Source organism: Typopeltis vanoorti, chromosome 6, assembly GCF_054136105.1.
Source record: "Typopeltis vanoorti isolate ZY-2024b chromosome 6, IOZ_Tvanoo_1.0, whole genome shotgun sequence".
Lineage (NCBI taxonomy): Eukaryota > Metazoa > Arthropoda > Arachnida > Uropygi > Thelyphonidae > Typopeltis > Typopeltis vanoorti.
The window spans coordinates 16357080-16372288 of NC_143554.1; the positions used below are offsets into that span (position 1 = coordinate 16357080).

A 15209-nucleotide genomic window follows, 5' to 3' on the forward strand; every position below is an offset into this window, starting at 1 on the left:
ATATTTTTTTTTATAAACCAAAAGATATTTTTCTTATAATTTTATCTACATAGCCTGATAAGAAGATGAATTATTCAGAGATTATGGAACATTGAGCATAATGCATAAAGGAAGATGAGATATTCTAATGGAAGAAAGTGATAGATACAGGGTGTTCGGGATAAATTTGACAGTTTCGTAAGGAAAAAGAAAATCTTCTTTGTATCTATTAAATTTAATGAATTGACAAAAAAACATTACAGGCAGAGTTAATTACAATACTATCAACAAGATTTACTCAAAATAACCACCATTAGCATCGATCACAGCTTCAATTCTGCTTCGGAACCTCGAACAAGCTGATGCTACAGTCTCCCTGGGAAGGGGCCGCAAAAACTGTTTTAATTTTATCCATTAACTGGGCTTTTGTATTACTGGAAGTGCGATTGGTGTCTTTTTCAACTGCGCCCCATACAAAATAATCCATGGGGTTAAGGTCTGGGGAGTTTGGAGGCCAAACATTTGGACTGGTGAAGTCGTAGAAATTTTCAGACAACCATTTTTGACTTTTCCCAGAGGTGTGGCAAGGGGCCGAATCCTGCTGCCATACATACGGCCTACCATTGGCTACCCTTGTTATCCAGGGCTTGACTACAGTTAGCAACTCCACGAACAAAGCCCGAATTCCAATGCCAGGGTTCTTCAACACCTGTTCCTGCAGATTTGCGAGGAATTCTGCTGTACGAACGCAATCAGATCGTCTGCTAGGGATCTTTCTTCTTGCTACATCCTCGTAGTCACCATTGCAAGTCTCTAGTTCATGCCTGATTGTTTTTACTGTATTCAGGGAGCATTGGGCAGCAGTCGTAATATCCTTATTTTGATGGCGGGCACGAATCATCATGATACAAGTTATTCTCTTCCATGATTCAGGTGGGTTCCAGCTATCCATCCTTTCTGACATCTTGTATATGAATGAAGAAGGGTCCAAACTTTTAAATGAAGAGAAGTGTGTGTTAATACATGTAACTTACGGAAAAATATAATTAATTATAAATATGTCAAATTTATCCCGAACACCCTGTATATGTAATATATTTCTTTCTTTTAGTGTTACATGGTGATCACCATTCATTTTTGAAATTATGGATTCTACTGTTAAGAAAAAAATCTGTAAGAAAGAATGTTTATTCTTGTTGTAATTTATAAATAATAATAATTTATTATTATTATTATTATTATTTTTAATTTTTAATTTTTTTTTAAATCAAAAATAACAATTGTAATAATAAAAAATAGGACATCACTGTTACTCGAAGGAAAACTATCTGTAAGAAAGAATGTTTATTCATGTAATCATAAATTAAATCTAGCTTAATGTAATTTATTTATTTATTTTATTATTTTTTTTTTCACTAGAGGTCATGCCAGTAGAATAACATGTGATCAATTCATTGTTCCTCTAGCTTACAGTTTGTAATGTAATGCAGCTTGTCTTGTATATTTGTGTATGCTCCAGATGATGATCTTGATATGAAGATCGAAACGTCGGGATAATAAAAAGAGTTATTTTAACACAGTTGTAGAATCCATAATTTTAAAAATGAATATGTAATATATGAACTGTACATAAAGTAAAATATAATTCTAAACTAGAGTAAGTTATAATGCAATCCATTGCTAACTGCAAGGTTACTCTTCGTTTCTCTAATATTTTTTAGTAATATTTTTTTTAATTCTATTCTTCTCTCTCTCTCTCACCCCAAAAATAAACTCAGGAGTTTATCTGAATGAATCCTGCCACCTCCAATCATAGATGGCAAATTCAGCCTCAGGTGAACAATCATGTACAGAGTTTCTCATATCATTAAAAGAATTACAACCACTTTCTTTCTAATCTCTTTCAGCTGCAGTATGAAGACACTTAGAGAGAAAAAAAAAAATGCTAAAGAAACCATTTAGTAATCATAATTCTCAGGGAGCACAATTTCCATTCAATTCGTTCACAATCTATTCATCAATCATTTCCGATTGTCTGATGTGGTCAAAAAGGGAATGTCTAATATTTCTCCAGTTGGTTAGAGTGACCATGAGGTAATTATCTGGGTTACAGCCAGTCATATCAGAACTTCTGTGAGGAAAGGATACACAGGTAACCCTCATATAACGCAGATGTTAGGTTCCATAGAAATGCCGCGTTATATAAATCGCATTATGTGAGACTCAGATCACACAGAAAAAGTAGGGTTAGGATCCGAAATCTTTTTTTTTTTTTAATTATATAAACAACAATGACATATCCAACAAAAACAATATTTTTATTTAATTCAGGTAATTCATGTAAGTTAAGAAAACATAAGTATATGGTGGGGCAGTTTCAAGGAAGCAGAGGGTTACAAGTGGGGTCCCACAGGGCTCAGTACTGGGACCTATATTGTTTAAACTTTATATCAATGACATTGTCAGTGGATTGCAAGGGTATATTCAGTTGTTTGTGGATGATGCGAAGCTGGGAAGGATTATAAGTAATAGTGCAGATGCAGCAGCCCTGAAAGAGGATTTGAATAAGCTAGATAGATGGGCAAATGAATGAGGATGTCGGTTTAATGCAGCAAAATGTAAGGTCTTGAGGTTTGGGAACATCGATGGGATACTGCATACTCTATGGGAGGAGTTATACTGGAGGAAGTAGGGGAGACAAGAGATCTCGGGTTGATGATTGATGGAAACCTGAAATTTAGGGGACGTATTGCAAAGGTGGTGAAGGTAACACAGAGGATTGCTGCAATAATGAGAAGGACGCTGACCTGCAGAGATAAAACAGTTATCATTCCATTGTATAAGACCCTGATCAGACCACACTTGGACTATTATTCTCAGATTTGGTCCCCAGGATTTGAAGGGGATAAATTAACCGTGGAAAGGGTACCAAGGTGGATAACAAAGATGGTTTCAAGACTGTACAATGATAGTTATGAGGATCGACTGAGGGAATGTGGACTGCAGAGTTTGGTGGATAGAAGGAGAGGTAATATGATTGAGACTTTTAAACGGTTGAGAGGAGGTTACAGGGTTGACACTGGGGAGTTCTTTCGCTTGGTTGAATAGTGAGAAGGAGTGATGAAAGGAGACCATCCCTGGAAGTTACGAAAGGAAACTGCGAGTAAGAGGGTGAGGAGTGGTTTCTTTGCATGGAGGGTGGTTGAACCATGGAATGCATTGCCTGATGGAGTGGTGAGAGCGAGAACGGTCAATGAGTTCAAGGAGTGGTATGATAGACTTTGTGTTTCTTAGGGGGGGGGACCTCCCCTTGATGAGTCCTGATAGACTTTGTGTTTCTTAGGAAGGACCTCCCGCGATGAGTCTTTTGACTCCATGGAGGTCTGAATAATAATAATAATAATAAACTATGAGACAAATATATAGTATAAAATTATAAAAATTACGGTACATAAATTTCATTGCACATAATGCATAAATGTTTTAGACACAATAAAATAAAGCGCATATTTTAATTGTTATCACTGTCTTCAGAAATAACATTTCGTAGATGTTCTTTAAGTGGCTGGAGGTCGTCACCACTTGAAATCTCTTGGACATCATTTGTTATAATTCTCATTGCTTACTTCGGCTGGTTTGGTTAACAAGAAATCAGTAATAATGCTTTGCTTACCACTATGCTACAATTTTTTTATTAAGTTCATAATATGGCGCTAAACAAATATCCAATTGTCTCATGAATTTTCCCCGAGTGCTCCATTGAGCCATCATTATCCGTAAAATAACTTTCCCAACTTTCTTGCCAAGTCCAATCTTCTGCTAATTTCTTTAAACTGAATTCTTTAACGGATTCATCACAATCAGAATCTTCGGCTGAACTTTCCCCACCATTTGGTTCGCTGCCATCTATTAATTGTACCAGTTCCTCCTCATTTAAATCTGTTTCTCCATCAATTAATTCACTAATTTCGTTTTTAACCATACCGCAAAAGCCCTCTCCACCAAAAAACGTTTATTATAAGACGTAGCTCGGCATCCACTGGAGGTACGAAATTTTGTTCCACAATGGCTTCAGGCCATATTTTTTTCCAGCAAGCATTCAGCATAGAAGGTTATAATTCCTTAATGCACAGATAAATAATTTTCACACAATTCATATTGAAAAAACTCTTTCCACGCTTGAGTCAGTGTCATGTTTTAATTAGATTCCATTTTTTCCAAAATTAATTGGAATGTTTGCCGAATATAATATGACTTAAATGTTGATATTGTTCCTTGGTCAAGTGGTTGAATAAGTGAAGTAGTATTAGGTTGCAAAAAAGTTATTTTAATATTCGGATGGCTTAAATTTGTTGGGTAGCCTGGTGCGTTATCTAAAACTAGTAGAATTTTGAAGTCCATATTCTTTTTCTTTGTATAACTTTCTACATCGGGTACAAAACACTTGAAAAACCAATTTTCAAACATGCCATTTTGTTGGCCTGCCACCATCCAAATCATTAGACTTTTCTCGATTTTTTTCTATTAGAATATCGCGTACATGAGCAAAACACTTTGTACTTACCATTGACCCAGCAATAACACTTTCTTGGATTTTATGTTCATTTTATTTGATTGTTCAAATTGTTGATTCATTTAATTTCAGAGTCCTTGCAAGAACTCCTGGTTTTTCTCCAATTTTCAACCAATCCAAGATTTTAATTTTTTCTTCGAGAAAAATGAATTTCCTCTCCAATGTTGGTTTTTCCTTTTTGTTGCAGTTTTAGTGGCCATTACAATAAAAATAAACTTTTACATAAAAAAAAAGCATCACATATGTATGGAACTCACCAGAAAATAAACTGCTCAGCTTGAGAATAACACACTTATGATTCTTAATGCAGAAAACGAAGACAATTTTCAACAATAAACACTTTATACAGTAAACCCCTAGATGGTGAACCAATGGAACTTGTGCCAGAGGTGGCACTCGTGCCACCTCTGAGATATTTGCTGGCATGTCAACGCTTTACAGGTGATATCCTTTTATACGATTATAAATTATTCAAATTTTTTTTTAATTGTTACAATACGTACAAGTTGAATTTTGTTTTACATGGGAGAGCAGCTATAAAGACATGCATAGGATTGGTGCGATATTAGCAAAAGATTGAGCGACCCAAAGACAAAGGCAACTGACAAGTGCAGAGTTGAAGTGCTAATTCTCTTCAACTGAATTCATTAACTTATAACTACTTGTGCGATACAGGCAGACACAAATTTAACAAAGATAAAATTTGATTTTTAATAAGTCCCACGGTGAAAAATATATGAAAAAAATAATAAAGGGTTACTAGAAATTGTAGACCCCATTATATCGAAATCGTGTTGTATAAGTACCGTGTTATACGAGGGTTACCTGTACTTAGAAGTATATACTCAGAGACAGCACAAGATGAAAGGTAATAATCTGTTAAACGAGGAGCACAAAGAAATAGTCAGGAACACAGCTTGGTTGGTAAGAACACCAAATGATAAAAACAGTAAGAAGAACAACTCCTGGAGTTCTTTCAATATGTGGCAAGTAAAAAGTAAGAATGATTATGAGAGGATGATACGTTTGGATGAAAATGGTAGATTGGTAACTGCTGTAGAGGATATAGTTAAGGTAGTCAATGAGCAGTTTATTAGGATATTTTATCCTCATGAATGCAAACATCTTGTGGAACTTCACTGTAGAGGGTTTGGTGAAGAAGAGATTGAGAGTGAGTAAGCAGGAGATATATGAGGAATTATATATAGTTGATGTTAAGGCATTAGGCCTTAACCAACCAACCACATATCATGATGTGTCTTAAAGAAATGCTCCAGAGAGTTAATGGCACCCTTGGCATACCTGTTTAACACAAGTTTTGCAACAGAGCAAGTCCCAAAGGAAAGAGGATAAAATTGTTCCATTTACAAAGGGAGAGAAAAGATGGACACTACAAATTATAGGCCAGTCTATGTGGTTTAAGTAGTGGAGAAATTGGTGAGAGATGGGATGCAGAATTGGATTGATATGCACATTATTCTCTAGGATAGTCAGCATGTGTTTATTACTATGACAAAGATGAATTCACTGGATAAGGGAGTGACATATATCCTTCTGTCCCTTCTCATCTGTCCCTTAGGATGGGTAGAGTCCCCTAATGAGAGGTTTATGATGGGTTAATGCAGCCGGGTTGTCACTCCTCTGCTGCATCCTCCTAAGGGCAAGTATTCATGACTGTAGATCTGTGTGTTCATGGGGTGGTTGCCTGTTCTGAGGAATGAAAAACCAAAGTTTCTGGGTAAAACCCTCTATCTCCATGTGAGACCGTCTAACTCACCTTTAGTCGAAAGAGACCAGATAAAGGTTTCTCACATCATGAATGGGAATCGAACCTAGGTTTTTCTGATCAAAGGGCTTAAGGGAGAGACATATACAGTGGTATATTTGGATTTTTCATATACTTTTGATAGGTTGTCAAGTGACAAGCTAGTAACTAAACTGAAACAAATGGTACTGGATAAGGAACTTGTGATATAAATGGGTGACTGGCTGTCAGATATGTATCAGCAGGTATCTCAAAAATGAAACATCATTAGCAGGATACCATACAGATATGAAGCTGATGTAAAGCTGGAAAGAACTATGAAGAGTAGAGCAGATGTTGTGGCCTTACAGGAAGAACTGAATAGACTGTATGAGTGAGCAAAGTGAATGTAGCTACTATTTTAATGGTGCAAAGTGTAAGGTCTTGAAATTTGATGTTAAGGAAGGAATGTAGAATATACAATTAATGGGGGAAAGAAACTTTGAAGGGATGGAAGATCAAATGACAGATGATCTGGGAGTGATGGTAGACAAAGACATGAAGTTTAGAGGTAATATTGCTAAAACTGTGAAAACATCACAACAGATTATGGAAATGATGATGAGGACCTTGACATGCAGAAGAAAAGAGGTTATGGTGTTCCCTTAATAATGCCACATTAAGAAGAGAACTGTGTATAGATCTAGTTGCCGAGTTTTTAAGAAGATGAAGATATCTTAGAAAGAGCCCAGAGAAGATTCACTGAGTCAGTGTTAGGTCTGGGATATGAAGATAAACTGAAGGTGTTACCAGATTAATGTGGAGATTTTCATAGAGTAGAGAGAAACAAGGATAGAACAAGGGATCGTTCCTGTCCCTGGAAGTTGAATATGGAGGGGTGTGAGCAAAGGAGTGAGGAGAAGGTTCTTTGCATTGAGAGGGTTGGTGAGTGGAGAAACTGAAGAGATTTAAGGCACAGTTTTTACGATCATTTTGCATGAGATTGTAGTCCTCCTGCAATGAATCTTTTGACTCCATAATTTGAAACAATTTATAGTACATATAAATTCACTATATTACTCTGAATTTATGAACAAAATATTAAAGCACCATTATATTTTATTCGTATTTAAATATCAAGAAAATATTATATATGATTGCTTTATATTGCTTACATTTGCAGCACTTATCCAAAACAATTGATTTGGTGTATAATTTAATCCTGGAAGAGGCAATTCATGTCCATTCTTTAATACCCATTCTTGGTATGCCTGCAAAGGAAATGCTGTATGAAGTATGAGAACCAGAAAAACTTACATATTTAATAAATTTTATGTTAGAATATACTTAGTCAGGAATGAAAATTATTACTAATATATTCTCATTTTTTCAGCCATTATTATTTCAGCATGTGGCCAACAGATAAAAGAATGATTATAAGAGGATGACATTAGTTGGTGGAAATGGTAATCACTGCAAAGAATATTTAATGAACAATTTATCAAAGTAGTTGTTGATTGGTTGCCAGGTGGCACTTCGCTGGAAGGTTTGTGTAAAGAAGGCTCCCATTTCAGATAACTTTTTTGGAATAATTAATTGTAAATAAGTCTTATGAGCAAGAGTTGCTGTAATAGTGCACTTGCAGCATTTCTAGTGTGTGAGCAAGTTTATTTAAGCTTGTTTACGAAATTACTAAACTTATAGCAGAGCATAGTTACCGGTGAAGGAAAGATGGTGGTGGCATTGTCTGTGCAGGAATTTAATTTTCATTTCAATTATTTCATGAAATGTGAGGGGTGCTATATGTATTTATTCAATTATGTAGATAAATTATGGATATTTAAAGTAGATAGAAGGATGTGATCTGAATGAGGACTTGAAGGTGGTAACATATTGGTAAGTGAAAGTGTTAGTAGTAAGAATGTCATGAGGAGGATGAATGCTCATCTGATAGCAAAGAGGGATAGTGTAAAAGAGAAGAGAAAAATTGGTAAAAAATTTTGAAAAAGCAAACAAGTGATCTGACAAACTTAACAATTGATGGTAAGAATGATGAAAGCAATATGAATCTGCAGCAGTTGAAAAACAGATTCCAAGTAAAGTTAAGGTGGCAAGCGGTATTGACAGAGAACAAGAATGTATGGCTGGCAATAAAACTGAGAGTGAATGAGAGCAAAAATGTGAAGCAAGATTTGACTGCTGAGTTGGTTAAGATGAGGCAAGAGATGAAACAGATGTGGAGTGAAATTAAGAGAATTTGAGATATGTATGTAAGAATAAAAATGAAAACAAATGATATCAGTATGAAAGAGGTAATGAAAGACCACCAAGTGGTGTTCGATTACTAGAGGTGTAAACAAGAAGATGCATAAGGTTGGTTTTCCTGAAGGTAAAATGAATAGAGTGATTGAGGTATTGGATACGAGGAGTAAGCAAGCAAAAGAGTTGGTAGTGGTTGTAGGGACAAATGACTTGACTAGAAACAAGGAACATGTAAGATTGGATATCAGGAGGTTGTTAAGAAGAATAAAAGATAATAGTGTGATAGGAAAGGCAGTGAGGATGTTGCACAGGTAGGACAGTGATGAAATGAGGTGGAGAGTGAAGACTGTGATGATATGTTAACAGAAATGTGCGAGGAGAAACGAGTGCAGACTCTTCATGTATGGAATGAGTATGAAGAATGAATTGAACTGTATATGAGTGATAGACTGCATTTGAAAGGTTTTGGTGTGAGTCATTTGGAGAGACTGCTGCTGGAAGGTAGAGAAATGAGTACAGAGAATGAATCTGATCAAGTAAGAAGTGAAACAGCAGGAGAGTAAGAAAGGGGAGAGAGAGAGAGAGATTGAAGCAGTGGTTATGAATAAAGATGTGGGTAGCATGAGTATAGAGAATGAGAGAACAAGTGTGCAAGGAAAAGGGGAGGCTCAGGAAGAACTCGAGAATACAGTATGAGAAAGGTTGATGATCCAAGAGGATGTGAATGCATGTGTAGACAAAAAGGGAAGGGGGTGACCTGAGATCAAGGGAAAAGTTGGATTTGAAGGAGGTTCTAAAATGAATAATGAGAAAAAGAAATGGCTCAAGTAAAGTATGGAGAAGTCACATCTAATAAGGGACATCAATGAAAGGTTCATCAATGAACTATTCCATCGTCAGGCTAGTCCCCTGACATGGAGAGGCTCAGGAAGACATACATAATTCTACTTGTAAGCTGACAGAAAAAGATAATCGGATTGAATCTATGGAAAACGATCCTGGAATGGAAAAGGTAAAACAAAAATGGAAACGACAAAATATAATACACATAGCAAACTGGAATGTAAGAGAAATAGCATATAAAGAAATAGAATTAGACCAACTATTAAATGAAAGAAATTTTAAAATAGCAGTAATCACTGAAACAAAAAAAGAAATTAAAAAGAACTATGAGAACCGAAAATTTTAATGTGATATACAGTGGAGTCGACAGAGACCAAAGAGCACAAGCAGGAGTCATGATTTGGATTCATAACTCCCTTTCAAAATAGTTAAAGCATTATAAATTATGGAATGAAAGAATAATAGAAGCTAGAATAAAAATAGATAGAGGCTATTAACAATAATTGGTTTATATTCCCCAGAAGGAAGAGAACAGGATAATATTGATTTTTATAATCAGCTATAAAACATATATAATAAAATAAATAAAAATGATTACATAATTTTAGCAGGAGACTTAAATGCAAGAATTGGAAACATGAAAATTAATAATAATATAGGAATACATGGAGAACATACTCTAAACAGGAATGGTAATAATGATTGCTTTGTAGTTTATAATAACCTAAAAATAATGAATTCCTTCTATAAACATAAAGACATACATAAATATACTTGGGCAGCAAGAGGATGGAAATCAATGTTAGATTATTTTATATTAAATGAAAAGACATCAAAATTTTCACTAGATGTTAAATATAATAAATTTAGTTTAATCCTTTATCCCAGTGAGAGCAAACAAAGTTTGCGCCTGAAAATATCTTCAGGGCTGAATATAGTGTTGTACTATCTTACCTGGGTAAGTAGTGCAACACCAGGGCAACTCTTAGCAAAGGTAGAGCAAGCTACCAACACTCCTATCCCAGTATCTCCCACAATGCAAAACACATCTCCTTGTGGATATGTATACTGTTATACATTAAGGGACTGGCCACTACCGAGACTAGTTTCGACCTTTATTGATGTCTCTTCAGTGGGAGCCAGGCCCAGAGTTGGAGATACCAGGCAGAAGCAGTAGCAAGGTCATCTTTAACTATAGGAGTTGCCAAAAGGTTTACCACCTTTTTTTTTATTAAATTGCTCTGGATTTAGAGAAAGATGTTGAAAGTTTATTTTTCACTAGGTTAGACTATAATAAATTTAGTTTAAGAGTTGCCCTGGTGTTGCACTACTTACCCAGGTAAGATAGTACAACACTATATTCAGTCCTGAAGATATTTTCAGGCGCAAACTTTGTTTGCTCTCACTGGGATAAAAGATTAAACTAAATTTATTATAGTCTAACCTAGTGAAAAAATAAACTTTCAACTAGATGTTACAGTTCACAGAGGATATGAAATAAGCAGTGACCACTTCCTTGTTAAAATAAAATTAAGATTACCAGCTAAATGGCTACAAGTAACAAGAATTAACAGAAAATTTGAAACATTTGTTTATAAAACTAGACTACTGAATGACACAAATGTACAATGGCTATATGAACAAAGAATTAACCAATATCTAGATAAAATAAAACAAAATGAAGAAATAGAAATAGAATGACTTAATATAAAAATGATACTAAATGCAGCAGCAAATGAAAGCTTAGGAAAGACCAAAAAATTCAATAAAAGGAAAAAACTGAAGATCTGGGATGATACAATCAAAGAAATAATCAAAAAGAAAAAACAAGCCTATCACAAATGGTTAAGCAGTAAAAGATTAGAAGATGAAATAGATTATAAAAGACTAAGAGCCATAGCTAAAAGAGAAGTCAGAAATAGAGAATCATGGAACAGATTTGTTTCTAATTTAGAACATGATTTTTATAAAATAAGACCCAATCTATATAAGATTTTGAACCACTTAAAAGCAGATACCAAAGAAAACATAAAATTAAACACTGAATTGAAATTAGAAGAATTTCTAAATTACTACACAGAATTGTGGACAGACAAATATTTTAAAAAAGACAACTGGCAACAATTAATGAAAAGGAAATAACTAAAGAAGAATTATAAATCAGCCTGAAAGAAACAAGAAACAGAAAATCACCTGGAGAAGATAAGCTAGGTTCAGAACTATATAAATACGCAGGAAAAAGATTCAAAGAAAGACTCTTATTATTTTTAAATAAAATTTATTCAACCGGTATCCCCCCCCCAATAGAATGGAAAAAAGCAATTTTGATTCCTATCTTTAAAAAGGTAATAGAGATAATCCTAAAAACTATAGAGGTATCAGTATACTAAATTCCTGTTACAAAATATATAGCAGAATCTTAAATAGCAAACTAATGAAATATTCCGAAAACTTTATTTCAGAAGTACAGAATGGATTTAGAAAAGAACAATCATGTATAGACCTGGCCTTTGCCTAAAATTAATAATGGAGAAAAGAAGAGAATACAATTTAGAAACACATATTGCATTTATTGACTTTGAAAAAGCATTTGACAAAGTTAAAAGAAACATATTATTTAACATATTAAAAGAAAATAAATACCAAATAATATCCTAAAAGCTATCACAAGTATATATGAAAATAATCAAATACAAATAAGATTAAATCACGAGCTATCATATACGAGAGAGATAAACCAAGGGGTCTGACAGGGATGTCCCCTCTCAGCAACTCTTTTTAATATCTACTTAAATGAAATAATAATAAAATGGAATAAAAATTTACATCAAAGAATTAAACTTTCTCCTACAGTGAACTTAACACTCTCCTTTTTGCCGACGACCAAATAATAATTACAAATTCTGAAGATAACTTACAGAAAGCTATTTTAGATCTAAATGAAATAGCCAAAGATTATGGTATGATAATATCAACAGAAAAATCAAAAACTATGGCCTTTAAAGGACAAGATCTAGCAAGAACTAAAATAGTAATAGATAACAAGATCTTAGAACAGGTGAATTCATTTAAATACCTAGGATGTATGATCAAATATGAAAATGAAAAAGGTATAAACTTAAAATTGCAAAATATTTAAAAATAACAGGTGTAATTAACTCTGTATTTAAACCGAACCTAGTTGAAAAACAAACCAGACTAAAAGTATACAATACATTAGCCCTACCAGTCTTAATGTATGGAAGCAAAATCTGGACAATAAAACAAAAAAACAAACAAAGATTAATAACAGCAGAAAGAAAGTTTATGAGAAAAACTGCAAAGTATACCCTATTTGATCACAAAAGAAACGAAGAAATTATGAAAGAATTAAACCAAGAACCAGTAATAGAAAAAAATTAAAAAATATAAACATAAATGGATGGAACACATTCAAAGAATGAAAACAGAAAGATTACCAAAACAAACCTTAAAGCACAAGCCATTAGGAAAAAGAAAACCAGGACGTCCTCTTAAACGATTCAACGATGACTTCTAAGGCTGGAACAGGCCATGCTAAGCCTAAATCCTTGATAAGCATGATGATGATGAATGAAACGTTATAGATCTGGGAATGAGCAATGTTTATATACAAATGCTAGAAGTGAAGAAAGAAAGCAAATTAAGTAGTTGCATTAATCGAATGGGTAAACCTAAAAATTGTTGGAATAAGTGAGACATGGTTGAATAAGGATGACATCCTGACAGGAATAGAGATGGAAGAGTATGATGTGTTTCGTGAAGACAGAAAGGGTAAAAAGAGAGGAGGAGTGCTATTGATGATAGCGAAAGAGTTATGTCCATACAAGGTAGAGATGCTAAAGGGAAATAATGGCAGTGGTTTAGAAGCAGTAGGGTGTGAGATACAGGTGAATACAGTGAAATGCTTCTTAGGATTTTGCTACAGACCTGGTAATGCAGAGGGTACTGACCAGGAAATGTATAAGCAAATTAGCAAGCAAATAAAAAAAGGTGATGATTATGGGCAATTTTAATTATGGCAATATAGACTGGGATGATGAGATAGCAACTGGAACTAAAGAAATTGAGTTTCACGAAAATTGAAGGTCTTGGATGTGATCATCTCATCAGAGGATGTTATTATAAATGAGGTGTCAAATCTCCCTCCAGTTGATGAGAGTCACCATGAAGCGGGTGGTTGCCAGCAGTGTGAGGATCTCTGTGAGGAAAGGATATATGTGGAACTACAAGACTGTCGATTATGAGAAACTCAGGAGACAGCTTGCAGGTGTACTATGGAATGAAGAATTGGCTGGAAAGGAGATCATTGCTGCTTTGGTGATATTCAAGAACTGTCTAGTAGAAGCAATGTCTAAATGTATTCCAAGGGTCCAAAGGCTAAATAAGGTAGGTGTGAAATGAAGAGATTAAACATGAAATATAGAGAAATATGAAGAATGAGAATAATCAATTCCATGAGTATTACAAAGAACAGACAAGGTGGGTGACTTGGTTGGTAAATGTAGCAAAAGTGATGTGTGAGCAGCAGTTAGCTAATGAAACCAAAAAGAATCCTAGGGAGTTCCTGATATGCAACCAACAAAAAAAAAAAGAATGATTATGATTGCATGACATTGATTGGAGAAAATGATATAAGAACAACTGCTGCAGAAGATATAATTGAGATATTTAATGAGCAGTTCATAAATTCTGAATGTGACATCATGGAGAGTTTGAGAGCAATTGATGATGAGGAGAGACTGACTGTACATAAACAAGAGGTATATGGGGAACTGAGCAATCTTGACGTTAATAAAGTTGCGAGACTAGATAATATATCACCACTTATTTTGAAAGAATGTGCCAGGGCATCTGCCTTGACATATTTGTTTAATATGAGTCTTGTACTGGTCATGTTCCATAGGAGTGGAAGAAAGGCAAGATTGTGCTGCTTCATAAGGGAGGTGACAGAACTCGAGCATCAAATTATAGGCCTATCTGTGTGTGTCAGTTTTGGTTGAAGTGTTGGAGAGGCTGGTGAGAACCAGGATCCAGAATTAGGTTGACAACAATGGTATTATCTTTGATGGATAGCATGGATTTGCTAAAGGGAGGTGATATTTTAGTAATCTACTTACTTATTAAAATAAGGTAACAGCTTCATTGGACAAAGGAGATTGATACACAGTAGTATACTTAGCCTTTGAAAGGCTTTTGATAGATTGCTGCATAAGTTAATAGTCAAACTAGAGCAGATGGGGTTGGATATTAGACTAGCGCATTGTTGTGTATGGGAGTGCAATATCCTGGAAGAGGAAAGTCAGTAGTGGTGTGCTTCAGGGGTCTGTTTTAAGTCCATTGCTGTTTAACCTGTATGTTAATGACATTTGGGAAGATTTGGATGGAGATATTCAGTTGTTTGCAGATGATGCAAAGTTGGGATGAACTATGATGAGTAGAGCAGATGTTGTGGCCTTACAAGAAGATGTGAATGAATTGGCACAGGAGTGGGGATAATAGTTCAATGTTGCATAATGTAAGGTTTTAAGATTTGGGAAGCAAATGTTTAATGTAGGATTTCCACTTAGTGGGGATATATTGTTGTAGTTTGAGGAAATAAGAGAATGGTATATGAAGGATCTAAACTTTAGAGGACATATTGCCAAAATTGTGAGGACAACACAATGAATTCTGGGAATGATGTGGAAAACACTGACTTTTAGAAGTAAGGAGATTCTTGTTCCATTGTACAAGGCTCTGATTAGGTCACGCAAACTACTGTGCACAGATTTGGTCATCCAGTTTTAA

General features: G+C 34.7%; 1 protein-coding gene across 2 annotated transcripts in view; it reads right to left on the reverse strand.

The window, feature by feature from the left end:
• LOC150105310 (neprilysin-2-like) overlaps positions 1 to 15209 on the reverse strand; it is a 493284-nt gene that overhangs the window by 55728 nt on the left and 422347 nt on the right. For both annotated transcript variants that reach the window (XM_090394688.1, XM_090394687.1), the window contains one exon: positions 7472 to 7567. In XM_090394688.1, the coding sequence (XP_090250814.1) occupies positions 7472 to 7567 (96 nt within the window). The remainder of the gene's footprint in view (positions 1 to 7471; positions 7568 to 15209) is intronic.